Source organism: Sturnus vulgaris, chromosome 11, assembly GCF_052056855.1.
Source record: "Sturnus vulgaris isolate bStuVul1 chromosome 11, bStuVul1.hap1, whole genome shotgun sequence".
NCBI classification, from domain to species: domain Eukaryota; kingdom Metazoa; phylum Chordata; class Aves; order Passeriformes; family Sturnidae; genus Sturnus; species Sturnus vulgaris.
The window spans coordinates 13,617,962-13,630,348 of record NC_142253.1 but is presented as its reverse complement, the minus strand read 5'-3'; the positions used below and the strand labels follow the sequence as shown (position 1 = coordinate 13,630,348).

The 12,387-nt window shown below is 42.0% G+C and overlaps 1 protein-coding gene across 1 annotated transcript; it reads right to left on the bottom strand.

Moving 5' to 3' along the window:
* Window positions 1–3,180: 3,180 nt before the first annotated feature.
* Window positions 3,181–11,770, bottom strand: ACTR8 (actin related protein 8). The gene is made up of 13 exons (XM_014869591.2): window positions 11,459–11,770; window positions 11,115–11,285; window positions 10,195–10,305; window positions 9,842–9,946; window positions 9,018–9,191; window positions 8,397–8,490; window positions 7,462–7,594; window positions 7,027–7,180; window positions 6,394–6,489; window positions 5,671–5,811; window positions 4,985–5,249; window positions 4,545–4,708; window positions 3,181–3,882 (listed from the first exon to the last, which is right to left on the bottom strand). Exons 1-13 carry the CDS (start codon window positions 11,579–11,581, stop codon window positions 3,739–3,741), a joined length of 1,875 nt encoding a protein of 624 aa, XP_014725077.1. The 5' UTR covers window positions 11,582–11,770; the 3' UTR covers window positions 3,181–3,738.
* Window positions 11,771–12,387: the final 617 nt, after the last annotated feature.

The window sequence follows — 12,387 nt, the reverse complement described above, 5'->3', positions numbered from 1 at the left end:
GCACCCTTTGGCCGCTGCGCAGGATGTGCCCGAGCGGCTTCGAACAGTTTCGACAGCGCCCAGAGGGGCAGCGGGCCAAGTCCTCAGCCTCGCCCATCCCGCCTGAGTCCCCGGGCGGCTGCGCTGCCCCGCCGGGACAGGGCTGCCAGGTTCCCCCAAGACATCCAAGACTGCCATCTCCGCCAGTGCCACCGGGGCAGGGCTGCCAGCTCCGCCAGGTTCCCCCGGGACAGGGCTGCCAGCTCCGCCAGGTTCCCCCAGGACGAGGCTGGCAGCTCCGCCAGTGCCACCAGGACAGGGCTGCCAGCTCCGCCAGGTTCCCCCAGGACAGGGCTGCCAGGTTCCCCCAGGACAGGGCTGCCAGCTCCGCCAGGTTCCCCCAGGACAGGGTTGTCAGATCCCCCGAGGCAGGGCTGCCAGCTCCGCCTCAGAGCTCCCGGGCGCGGGGCAGACCCAGCCCCGGGCTGAGGCGACCTCACCCTGCTCCTTCCCGGAGCGCTCCAGCTTTTCCACCCCGCTCTCTGTAGGGCGGAAAAAACTTTTCCCCCACCCTGGGCTGCGAAAACGCTTTCCAGTGGGAGCACTTGGAGCTGCAGCGCGGCTGGGGGTGGAAGCCCAGGCGTCCCCGCTCCGTGCCCGGCACTGACCGGGGCTGTCTCTGTATGTGTGAGCGCTGGGCGCAGCGCTCGAGGGCAGCCCGTGAAAGCCGGGCTGGAACTTGCATTGAAGGCTTTAATTGCGGTCCATACCTGTGCAATGCGTGCTTCCAGGAGAAAGCCTTGGCTTGGAAGTGAGAGCAGCGAACGCCGGGCCTGTCTGTGGTGACTGATTCCTTACCTCAGCAGTGACGGCTTTGGGGTTTGATTATCACTGATAAGAGTGTGTTCAATCATTATTCTGAACAGTGATGACTTTCAGGTTTGGTTGTATCACTGATAAGAGTGTTCAATCATAATTCTGAACCGTTTCCCAGTGGGTAGGCGGAAGAACTAATAGTTCCACAATATACCTTAGAGAGGTTACTTCTCTATTGACTTTGTCCTCTGAATATCTTCAGTATAAGCTAATATAGCGCGTTTGTTGTTTAACTGCATTAAAACATGCCGGTGGTGATAGCATCTCCTCAAATTCCCTGACAAATGGCCAGGGATTGGTATTGTGTGAAGAGTCAGTGCTAGTCCTGGAGGGTAAACCCAGGAGTCTTGTTTACCCTTTCAGAATGCTCATGGCAGAACAAAGCTGCTTTAATGAAGACAAATCAAGATTATTGTGACATCTTGTACTCTTTCCTGATATCATCTAAGGGCAATGGTCTCTGCTGCAATAGCTCTGATGTTGCTTGTAAATGCTGTTTTTTTCCCCAAGTTCTTCCTTATCACTCTTCTCAGAATGTATTGAACCATTAATAATTTTCTATCTTAATTACTTCTTAATGTTTTTGTTCTTAATCAGATAGAAGATAATGGACAGTCTCTGAGGGGTTGGTTATTCACACAGAAGCACCACACTCCAAACTTCTCAATAATTGTTCATTAATGGAAAAGAGTAATTGTTCCCCGTGGAACTAAGAGTAAATGTTTACTTGATACAAGTGGTCTTTAATCTTTGCAGTGATTAAGAATGCTTGAAACCAAACGGATGTGTGTTTTTGCAGTATTGAAATAATTTTGTACACTTTCAAAGCTGTTATTTGGTAAGCAAATAAAAAGTCTATAGAAAGTATGCACTAAATGTGTATAAGAGTATAGAAGTTTCATGAAGTAAGAGAGTAATTTCAGCAGTTAAGTAGGGGTAGATGCAGAGCACAAAATTCTAAGTGTGTTCATTGTTTGGAAAAATAGAGGAATTTCCACTTGATTGTAAGGGCTCCTGCAGGTGTCCAGTATTTAATGGGTTTAAGGACTAGAAACTGGTGAATTTGCTATTTTTTAATGCATGGATACTTGAATATTTATCATTCTCAAGTCAGTATTCACTGCAAACTAAGCTGAAACTAGTCATTGTTTCCTGTTGCAATATTTATCAGGTATATTCAGCAGATTTTCCCCTGGATGTTTGCAAAAACTTGGGAAAATAAATGTTTTGGTTGTACAGATGTTCAAATGTTAAAATCCTGTTAAGATGCAGATGATTTTGGTCTTAGGTGACTTTATATGTATTTGCCTTGGCAAATTTTGCCTTTCACCTCCCTTAAGTTTTATGCTAATTATGCTAATGCTGCAGTGCTGGAATTAGTTACTTTGTAGCTCTTGCTCAGGGTAAAACTAAACAAAAAGGAAAAGAGGAGATGAGATGATGACTGATGAGACATCAGGTTGCAGGGGGAGGTACATTCCAGTAACGTGGCAGGAATTGACAGGCAGCAGATTCAGACTGACATGCTTGTTTCTTTCAAAGTAGGGATGGAAAATTTAAGTAAACTAAGTAATCAACAACTCCAGTATTGATGATTAATCACTTTGCATTGCTTTTTAGTACACTTTCTATGTATGGACATTGGATATAATAATTTCAGTAATTCTGTGTGCATATTCTCTAAATTCTATTAAAAGACACATAAATCAATACATACCATATCTTGCTAAGTATTATTATGATAACTGATGACAGCTTCTAGAGACTTGTTTCAAAGTGACTTTTTTCTCTTTTAGAGCTCCTCACAATCAGCTCAGTTGGAGGATGTTTTCTTCTTGCTGCTCTACTTGTGACTGTGTCTCAGTGCTGTGGCAGCTCGTGCCATCTCAGACTGAGGTAAGAGTTCTCACCTCCTTGAGCTTTTGTATTCTGTAGTTTTGCTGCAAGCATCCTTTTAGATAATGTCACCTGAAAGAGACTGCCTTTTAAGTATTATTGCAATAGGAATGCTCTCAAGTTTGTTCAGGAAGCTCCAGCTTCAGTATTTCAGTTTAAATCAGTGCAGTGCTTTTGAAGGCAGCTGCCTGACCAAACCAGGCGTGTTGTGCTGCAGGGTGGTTGAGGAGCACAGACTCGCTGCCCTCAGGTGGAATGAAACTGGAAGATGTGCTGGCTGTATAAAATTGCAGCTAGGTCTTTTAGGTGTATTATAGTGATTTTTGTAAAATAGGGAAAAAAGTGGACTCCACAATGGATAATGACAAGCTAACAAGAGGTATTGATGGTAAGTACAGGACAAGAAAAAAATACCACACTTGCACATTCTTTGTCTTTCCACTGAATAAAATAATTTATTACATAAGTAAAATATAAACAGTGACTGTAGTTTTAGTTCATTTCACTTTTATCCTAATGATCACTTATATAACAACTTCATCTCCTGCAAACGTTAGAGTAGTAATCAGAATATTACATTAAACCCCACAGCTGCACTCTTCAGCTGTTGCTTCTGTGTGCACATTTCTGGAATGAATCTTGGCTTAAAATGGTCACGTAATGTTTTATACTTTAAGTTCCTACATTGTGCAATTTTAATATACATAACCTGTATAATAGAAATACAGTTACTTTGGAGATGACAGTGCTACTCTGTATGCAGAATTCAATGCATACAATTCAAAAGACAAAGGGTAGCTGAAATCAAGTGAATTCAGTAAGTTCTTTGATCTTTTACAACACTTCCAGAAAAATTCTCAGTCGAAGTTAATAAAATACAAAAAATATGTATCAGCAGAAGATCAATTCGTGTGCACTGGAAACAAGGGCATTTGGGGAAAGGAATCTTCAGTGAAGTTGCTACAGGTTCCTGTGTAACCACCTCCATCACCACACAAACGCAGCTCGCTCCCGTAACATCCTGACACCAAAACGCTGCCACTCCCTCTGGTATATCCACAGCTCCTGAGTTGTGTCCAGACAGGCCAGAACTGCACCTCCTTTCCAGGCAATTAAACGTGGGTCCATATCCTAAATTCAAAACACGGATGGCACATAATCACTGGCCTCATTTTGCATAGTTCTCCAAAGTTGTATCCTATTTTTCCAACAGTATTCACCAGTTAGAATCTGGTGGGGTAGGGGAGGAGAAAAGTTTTTCAGTATTATCCAAGAAAAACATAGAAAAAAGCATTTAATTGATATTCAAGATGCTTTGAGAAGTCAAAGCATTTTTGTTTCAAGATGCTTTCTAGGCACATCATGAAAATCTTGCCTTCAGTAATGGAGATTCTGAAATAGATGGAAACGTATTTACAAGTTTTGCCTGATTAATGACGAATGAAAATTAATCTCAATGCCTGTTTTTCTACTATCTTGATAATACTAAAAAATAAAATTTTTTTGCTGGGGGTACAGGTTACCTTCATGGGCCAGTATTAACTGCTTCTTTATGAACAGGGCCTTGAGCTAATAAACAGTTCAGTGCTCTGCACTGTCACACAGTCACAGTCATACTCTTGCTATGCCTCTAACTCCATCTCTAAAAAGCCAGTGCTATGTTATAGGCTGAAAGCTCCCTTAAATCTCAGATATTCAACTACTCTGGGATTTTGGAAGAATTTTTTTCTTTTAATTTTTTCTAAGATTTCAACCATAGTTTACTAACTACTTAGCTATCAGTTAACAGTTACCTTAGGCCTCGTGATGACCTCAACATTTTCAACAACTCTTCTGAAAGAAGGTGGCATTTTGTTGAGAATTCGGTGTTGAAGAAACTCTTGAGCTTTATGAAACATAAGGCCTCCTCCTACTACTAAGATGGAGCTGTACATCTTCTTTTTTGTATCATCAGATGCTGGAATGAATGAATATATAGAAATATATCTGTTTTTTAAAGTTAATATGGCTTGTATTACAATTAATTTAGTGCAAGTCAAACCAGATAGAAACTGATGTTTGCTTTTAAAATTCTTTTTCTATTCCTTGGACAGGTAGCTCGAGAAACATCAAAAAAGATGCAAGCATAAGAAATAGTGCAGCTACCCTCCAGGTGATAAAACCTAGAGACATAGGAGTTACATAAATCCACCCTGAGGTCTATTTTACAGACTTGTACAAACGTGATTCTTACCACAGCAGTCGATACTGTGAAGGATGGCTTTGTCCAGGCCCAAGGCTTTGCCTTCAAACTGAGAAATAGCAGTTTTCCTGGACATGTGTGCAGTTAGGGGTTCCTCCGAATCATTGCCAGGTATCATACAGTCACCCTGGGAAGATCCCAGTTCCACTTCTTGTGGGTAGATCCTCTCTGAAATGTCTGAGGATTGGCCTCTCAATTCTCCTTCAAATGCACCAGGCTTTGACATAGACTTTCTGTCAGCTGTAGCTTTTGCAGACTTCAAAATGAGAAAACAAGTTGAAATATGAAAAATGCAAAAAGGTCACAACAGGTTACAGAACAGTGCAAATACTTAACTCAGCACGATTGTACTTCCCTTCACCTTTTTGCACAGGAAGGTTAAGCCCTGCATTATTACCTCATCTAATTTTCATTTTAATCCTCATGTTCTAAGTAAGGGCTTATTTTGAACTCCAACAGATTGATTAATGCCATAATATGAAGCTTCCTTAGACTTTAAAAATGCAGATGTCTAAATAAAGAATTGTTTAAGCATCTGTAACTACTTACTTCAATTTTTTTCTTTAATACTCTGACCGAGGTACCAAACTCTGGTTTCTGAGATGAGCTAATGAGTCCTCATTTTATTCCCCAATTAAACTGATAGTTAATGAAAAATAAAACCAGCAATCACACACCTGCTCCTGCTTACTTTGTGTGGCTAGCAGATAATGTTCATCATGAGGATCCTCAGGGTCACCTTGTGACCTGTGCTGCAAAATTGTCATTTTTTGTCCAACAATTCCAAAAGTTGCTGGGTAAAACAGAGCCATGGGTGCCTGAAGAGAGATTTGCCATAGTTTTACTACAGTATTCCTTCTTTTGGCATTTATTACAGGTAAGAGAAAAGTCTTGTTCTATTTCTCTCACAATTCAAAATTAAATACAGGGTTTTTTTCCCCAGGTAGTTTGCAAAATACTGAAGTGTCTTCTGTTTTCTATAATTTAAAAAAAAATCTCAACAAATAAAATACACAAGTTTCTTTACAGATTTAGCATTGTATGATAAATAAGTACTCAAATGCAGTTTGTTACAAAATTAGAAAATTCAATGGTGAGCTGAAAAACTTGCAAAGTTAACATTAATGCAAAGCATTAATTAAAATAATTATAATAATTATCTAAATATGATAATGGTCATATTTAGATGAAGCAACAACAATTGTGGCTAAAGTTTAGAAAGTATTGTGCATCCACCAGTGCTGCATTAGGCCCACTCATCCAAACAGCAATTAACTTTATCTACAAGTACAGTTTAAGAACAATCCATAAATCACATGGGCTTAGTAGCACTGGACTGATACAAATTGAGGCTCTGAGTCTGAATGCTCAGTATACTTGTAATTTAAATTAAAAATCACCTGTAATTTTTCATCCCCTAATCGGAACTGGTACAATAAAGCTGGAGAATCCGGATGCCGAATTTGGAACTCGTGATCTTGCAATCCAGAAATATCCTAAGGTCAGAAACAATGGAAACAAACAAACAAAAATCTTTTATATTAATCAAGCTGCATAATCTATTTAACTACAGAAAACAACAAAAAGTAACAAAAAAACCCTCCCTTCTAACACTTTGGATTCTATTTACCTATTCTTGATTTTTTTAAAGTGTTTTCCATGTGGTATGATGTGCCAGGCAGCTTTCTACATGCCTAAGCCTCTACAATGAGAGTTTTGCAGGAAGAAGAGACCTGCTGGCAGATCTTACAGAACTGAAGTTGAAAATCAACAAGTATGCAATTATTATCAGCTTCTTTCAGCAGTAAGAACAAAGAAATTATCTTTCTAAGGGTTGGGATTCCTTTCAGCTAGAGGAAAAATAAACCAAGTTACAAACACTTCAAACATTGCTGAAAATACATCTTTTGCCAGTATTCTCCTGAGTAAAATATTTGCAAGTAACTTGGACTCACCCAAAGGCTTCCCAGAGTAACATTCTGTAAGTGAAAAAAAAAATTACTTGGATAACACTTGGATTTGTCCCTTCTCACCTGATCTAGATGACAAAATGTCTCTTTTAGGTGCTGAAGCAGCAGGCAGTCCAACTTATTAGTTAACTGGCAGTCTCTGTATGGGAATCCCGCTCGTTGCATAAGCCAGTAAAAACACCTTGACACATCAGATCCTCCATATGCAAGGCACAACCTAAAGCACAGAGAAGAAAAAGGTATTTTTGTGTAGTTGCTGAAATACTGGCTGACTGCAGTGATAGGGAGAGGAATGCTAGGAAGATTTTAGACATGCTGGGATCGTGACTTCCCCAGTGTTTGCAGAATACAGTATCAGTTCTGATCAGTTCTGCCTGTTTTCTTCTTTTAAAGATAATTCTTTAAGGTTTATATTGGAACAGCTGACTCTATTAAATGCCTTAGAGTAAGAAAACCCCTATAAGTCCATGACTGGAATAATTCTGCACTCTCAGGTACCTGGTGTTGCGATGGGAAACACCATCTTCTACACAGCAAACACTTGTCTTCTGATCTCCCACATCCACAATACATGCACTGCTCAAACCACTTCCAAAGGTAGCACAGACAGACTCCTGGTGTACAATAATTCCTAGCAACATGAGAAAAAATTGTATTAAATTCATGCCAAACTTTACAGTCATGTTGCTGATATTTAAAGGACATTTTAATGTCTTTTAAAGATCTACAAATAGTCTGACTTTGCTCTGAAAGCCTGCATATGTAGTGAAGATGGGGTGGGGAGTACTTTGAGATTTTTTTGTTGGATAAGGCTTTAAAAGTCCTGAGAAAAAGCTAAGAGCGGGGTCAAATGATCCTTTTTCTACAAGATTAAAGGTATTGTTTCCAAATTTTAATTATTTTTTTAATCTGGTAGTGTAGGGTCTTGGCTACCAGATGCACATGAAATGTCTTCCTAATTTTTTTCTGGTTGTAATCAAATAGCATCATTATTAGCATTTCAGATATGGTCTCTAAATAGTTATGAAGTAAGGTTGAATTTGACCCTCTCTTTTCCCTACAATCCACCTTTACAGAGTACATTTGTTTCACAAACCCATACTTAAACCTGGGAAGTACCAGAGATTCCAGTCTGAACTTCTAGACAACCATGCATTTTAGAAATACTTAAGATATCAGACTCTTGCTACTTTAACCTCAGCTGAATGAGAAGTCCACAGCTGGAATGCATAATAGCAAACCAAAAAACTTGTTTCAATATTAGGCAACCATTTTGCCCCTTTAAAAGATATGGCAGTTACATGATTGGCAAAAGATGAGGGTGCTATTCCCAGATAACCCAGGATTGATGGGCAAAAATGTGCCTTAAAAGAAGAAAAAAAGAAATTTTTATGCAATTAATCATTAAGTACTTGCTTCATTACGGTTTTTACCTGAGAAGCCCATCTTCATTAGGATCATATTTACCAGTTCTTTCACGTGTTGTTTATTATAGATGTCTGGAATTAATAAAATGCATCTGTAGTACTGAAGACAAGAAGAGTAAATTAAAGCCAGCTCTCAAACAAAGTTTGATATAAAACTTATTTTAAAAAAAATCAATATTTTAGGAAAGAGGAAGGTTTTTAATACTTTAAAAAAAATGTTCAAACTAAGTGCCAAGAGTCTATAGACATTAAAATGTTTAAAAGCACATCAGGCATGAGACAAACACCTACTTGGCAAGGATAAGTAATTATACAAGTATTAGGCAACCAGGTGCCTCCTTTACAGTCAACAAAAAAAAACCCAAACAAAGACTAAGACTGTGAAATGTCTATCATGGGATTTCTAAACATCCTTGTTAGAAGTTCTATCAAAAGCTTTTGTCTTAAAGATATGTATAAAATTCCAAATGAAGTCTTGGGAACCCTGCTCACCAGCAGAAAGAAGGTATTTATGAAGAAATGCACCAGTAAGAGGCCACCAACAACAGCAAGTTGCTTTTCTTTTACAATAACACTGAGAGGAGTGGACACAGCCCACACCACATAAATGTGCTGTTCACAGCTCACCTTCAGGTCTTTCAGTGGTATTTCCAGGTATTTTTGTATTGCATGTGACCATATAACTTCCAGGTCTGCCAGTACTGCAGTGAGGGAGCCACCAGGTCCTGTGTGGAGATTCAGCTGCCCTCTTCTAATGGGCCAGTGTATGTTATAAGAATCTAATGGATTGACATACAGTGCCTGAAAATAAAAGAGCACATTCTGAGAATTGCTTTTCCCAAAAAAATAGTAACAAAATGAGTAACAGCTGGGACGAAAAGTATTGCAGAAGTAGGTACAAGAGACACTGCAGAACTCAGAGTGATGTAACAGCAATACAGTGGATTTCTTTGTAACAGGGCTTGATTATAAACCATTAAAATAAAAAGACAGCAAATACATAGTTTAAATTGTTTGAATATTCTTACCCACAGACATTTAGTGAACATAAAGGTCTATTTTTCCATGACCTCATATTAGAAACTAAAATAATTTAAACACTTTGAAGCCCACAAATATCAAGTAACTCAGCAGCAATTCCATGTAGTGATACTTTTATCAGTTTGTTGCCTTTTCTCTGAATTATGCCATATGGGTAAAGTTCTCACTGACTCCCTACAAAACCCCTGATTCATGGCAGCAAGGGATCCAAGATACTTGTTAAGCAAATGGGGGATACCCTCTTGTGTTGCTGCATGACAACAAATACTCAGTTACTCCACAGTCAAGTTTCTCAGTTTTGCTTGGTTAGTTTTACACACCTTTCAGTACATAACTTATAGCAGACTGCAACTGATCAATGGCTGCATTAAAACACGTGAAGCCTCATTCAGCAGGAAAATCAATCTTACCTCTTCTCCTACCAAAAATTCAGGATGATTTGATGTGTTTGTCCACTTGGCCCCAGAGCTGTGATCCAAAATGGCAGGCCTCATCTGTCTGTTGTATGACCTGGCCTGAAATGTAACCAAACCAAATCCTGTTGATAAATATTTCACCGGTCACTTTTTATGCATGGAAGAAAAATAAAACACCCCTTTGAACCCCGCCCTGGAGGAAATATTTTAAATCTTAGTTTGTCTCACATTTTCAGAGTTACCTAACACAAGAGAACCATCCATATTTGGTCCAGAAAGGGTATCTATTCTTGTCCACACCCAAGGACTGTATGAATGAACAATTTAATAAGACAAGAATGAGTTACCTGATCAGGTGACACTGGTATGCGCCTTGCTCCATTTGACATCTTTTTGGACCATATTGCTTGGTCCACCATTTTAAGGCCATTTTGTCTCTGCTCAGTACTTTCAGGTTTCTAGGGAAAATCCCAAATATGCAATGTAAATACTTTCAAATCACATCTGTATACTGGTAATACTGAAGCTATTATGAAACAATTAAATCATTACTGTAGTTGATAGACTGTAGAAAGGATAGATGCTTGTACAATACAAGATAGACTTATGCTTACTTTTGAATAAACTATCTTTTATATTAGTTTATATAGTCTATATAGTCTATATATTTTATATATAGAACATCTGTTCTAGTCAAGTTGATTCTTTTAACTGCTTTTGGTGGCTGCTGGACTTCATCTCTATTGACATGCTCAGGACATATGAAGTAGGAGCAAAAATGTTTAAATAGAGCTTAATTATTTAAGGATGAGGTTTAATATCAGAGAGGTTAGTTTGATTTTTACAGATTCAGATGACAAGTAAGAGTATTACATATATTTTTGACCAGACTAAAATGACTTGCTGTGTTACCTAAGTCACAAACTAACCTAGTAACCAACACGTGCACACATGGAGAAGTCTGATTCCAATCCTACAGCTGGTATTCCATCAGAAGAAATACTGAGTGTGGTACCAGACCATAGCACAGGGAAATCAAGATGTACAAACCCTCAACTTATCAATTTTTTAGATGAGTTCATTGCAAACAAATCAAACAAACCACAAAGACTGGTCCAAGCCTACTGACTTCAGCAGGTGGCATCTACAGTCCTTAAAAGGGTGAAAAAAAAGTCTGACCGGAGATGTATTCTCCTCTGGAAAACCACGAAGGATGACGGGCACACATGCACGACACAGCAAACCAAAGAGGCGACGGACAGCTTACATTGAGGCCGTCGCGGAGGAGCCAGCTGTCCCTGTAGGCCGCCTGGCCCTGCTGCTTGTGCCGCCGCGCGATCACGTGCGGGATGCCCGCGGGCAGCGTGTCCGTGGCCCGCCCGAGCCGCAGCGTGGTGGAGCCGGGGTGGATCACCACGATGAAGTTGCTCTGTATTTGCTGAAAGCAGCGCAAGGCGCACGGAGTCAGACCGAGCCCCCGGGACCACCCGGAGCCCTCCCGGCGCTTCCACACCCCCCTCCGCAGGCCTTTAAAAGGCCGAGCCCGGGCCGGGCCCGCCCCAGCGGGGAGGGAGCAGCGGCCGAGCGGCGCCGTCGGGCTCCGGGCCTCACCTCCTGCAGGGACTCGGGCACGGCGGCGGGGACGATGGGCCGCTTCACGCCGCGCTGCTCGCGTTCCCGGTCGCGCTCCTTGTCCTTGCCGTTCTCCGCCTCGCCTTTCTCCGCCTGGGTCATGCTCCGGCCGGGCGGAAGCCGCGTCTGCCGGGCCCGAGCGGCGCCGAGCCCGGCGCGGGGCGGAAGCGGGCGGGCCCTGGCCCGGCACCGCCCCTCGAGCAGGTACCGGCGGGGCGCTCGGCGGCTCCCGGGGCTGTCCGGAACGGCCCCGCTTGTAGTGGAGTGCGGGGCCTCTGCCCCGGCGCTGAGGAGCCCGGCAGCGGCGCCGGGAGCCTGGGGAGCAGCCCCGCCGGTACCGCGGGGCTGGTGGAGCGCCAGCCAAACGCTGTCAGCTGGGCTGGTACTGCTGGTGGGGCTGCAGGGGCCTTCCAACAGCTTAAAATACTGCTCTACGCAAAGGCTGGCTGTAGTACAGCTGTGAAGGGCTAACCATGACCAGCCTCCCTGTTGGTGAGCAGCGAGCTCCTTTATAAACTGTGCAGGTAGGATGTTTGACTGGAGCTGGGGTTTTTAAAGGCTGAAAGTCGCTGTTACACAGGCAAGTCTAAAAGACGGGAGCTTTGTGTTAGGTAAGTGTGGTAGAGTGGGAGCTGCTGGAGTGGGTTGTTAATTGAGGGGCATTGTTGATTAATTGCTGGTTAACGAGTGTTAAGGTGCAGGTGCTGCACTCGGAGCTGCCAGCCCTTGGCACAGCAGAGCCCCTGGAATTGTGGCACTGCCAGGGGAGGGAACCCAGACACGGCAGCAGCCCGTGCCCCCCAGCCTTTGCCATGCTTACACTGGGGGTATAAAAGCCCAGGGGCTCCTTTGCTCGGGGTCCCTCCTCGGAGGCACCTGTTGTTTTTATTTATTGAACCAAGATTAAA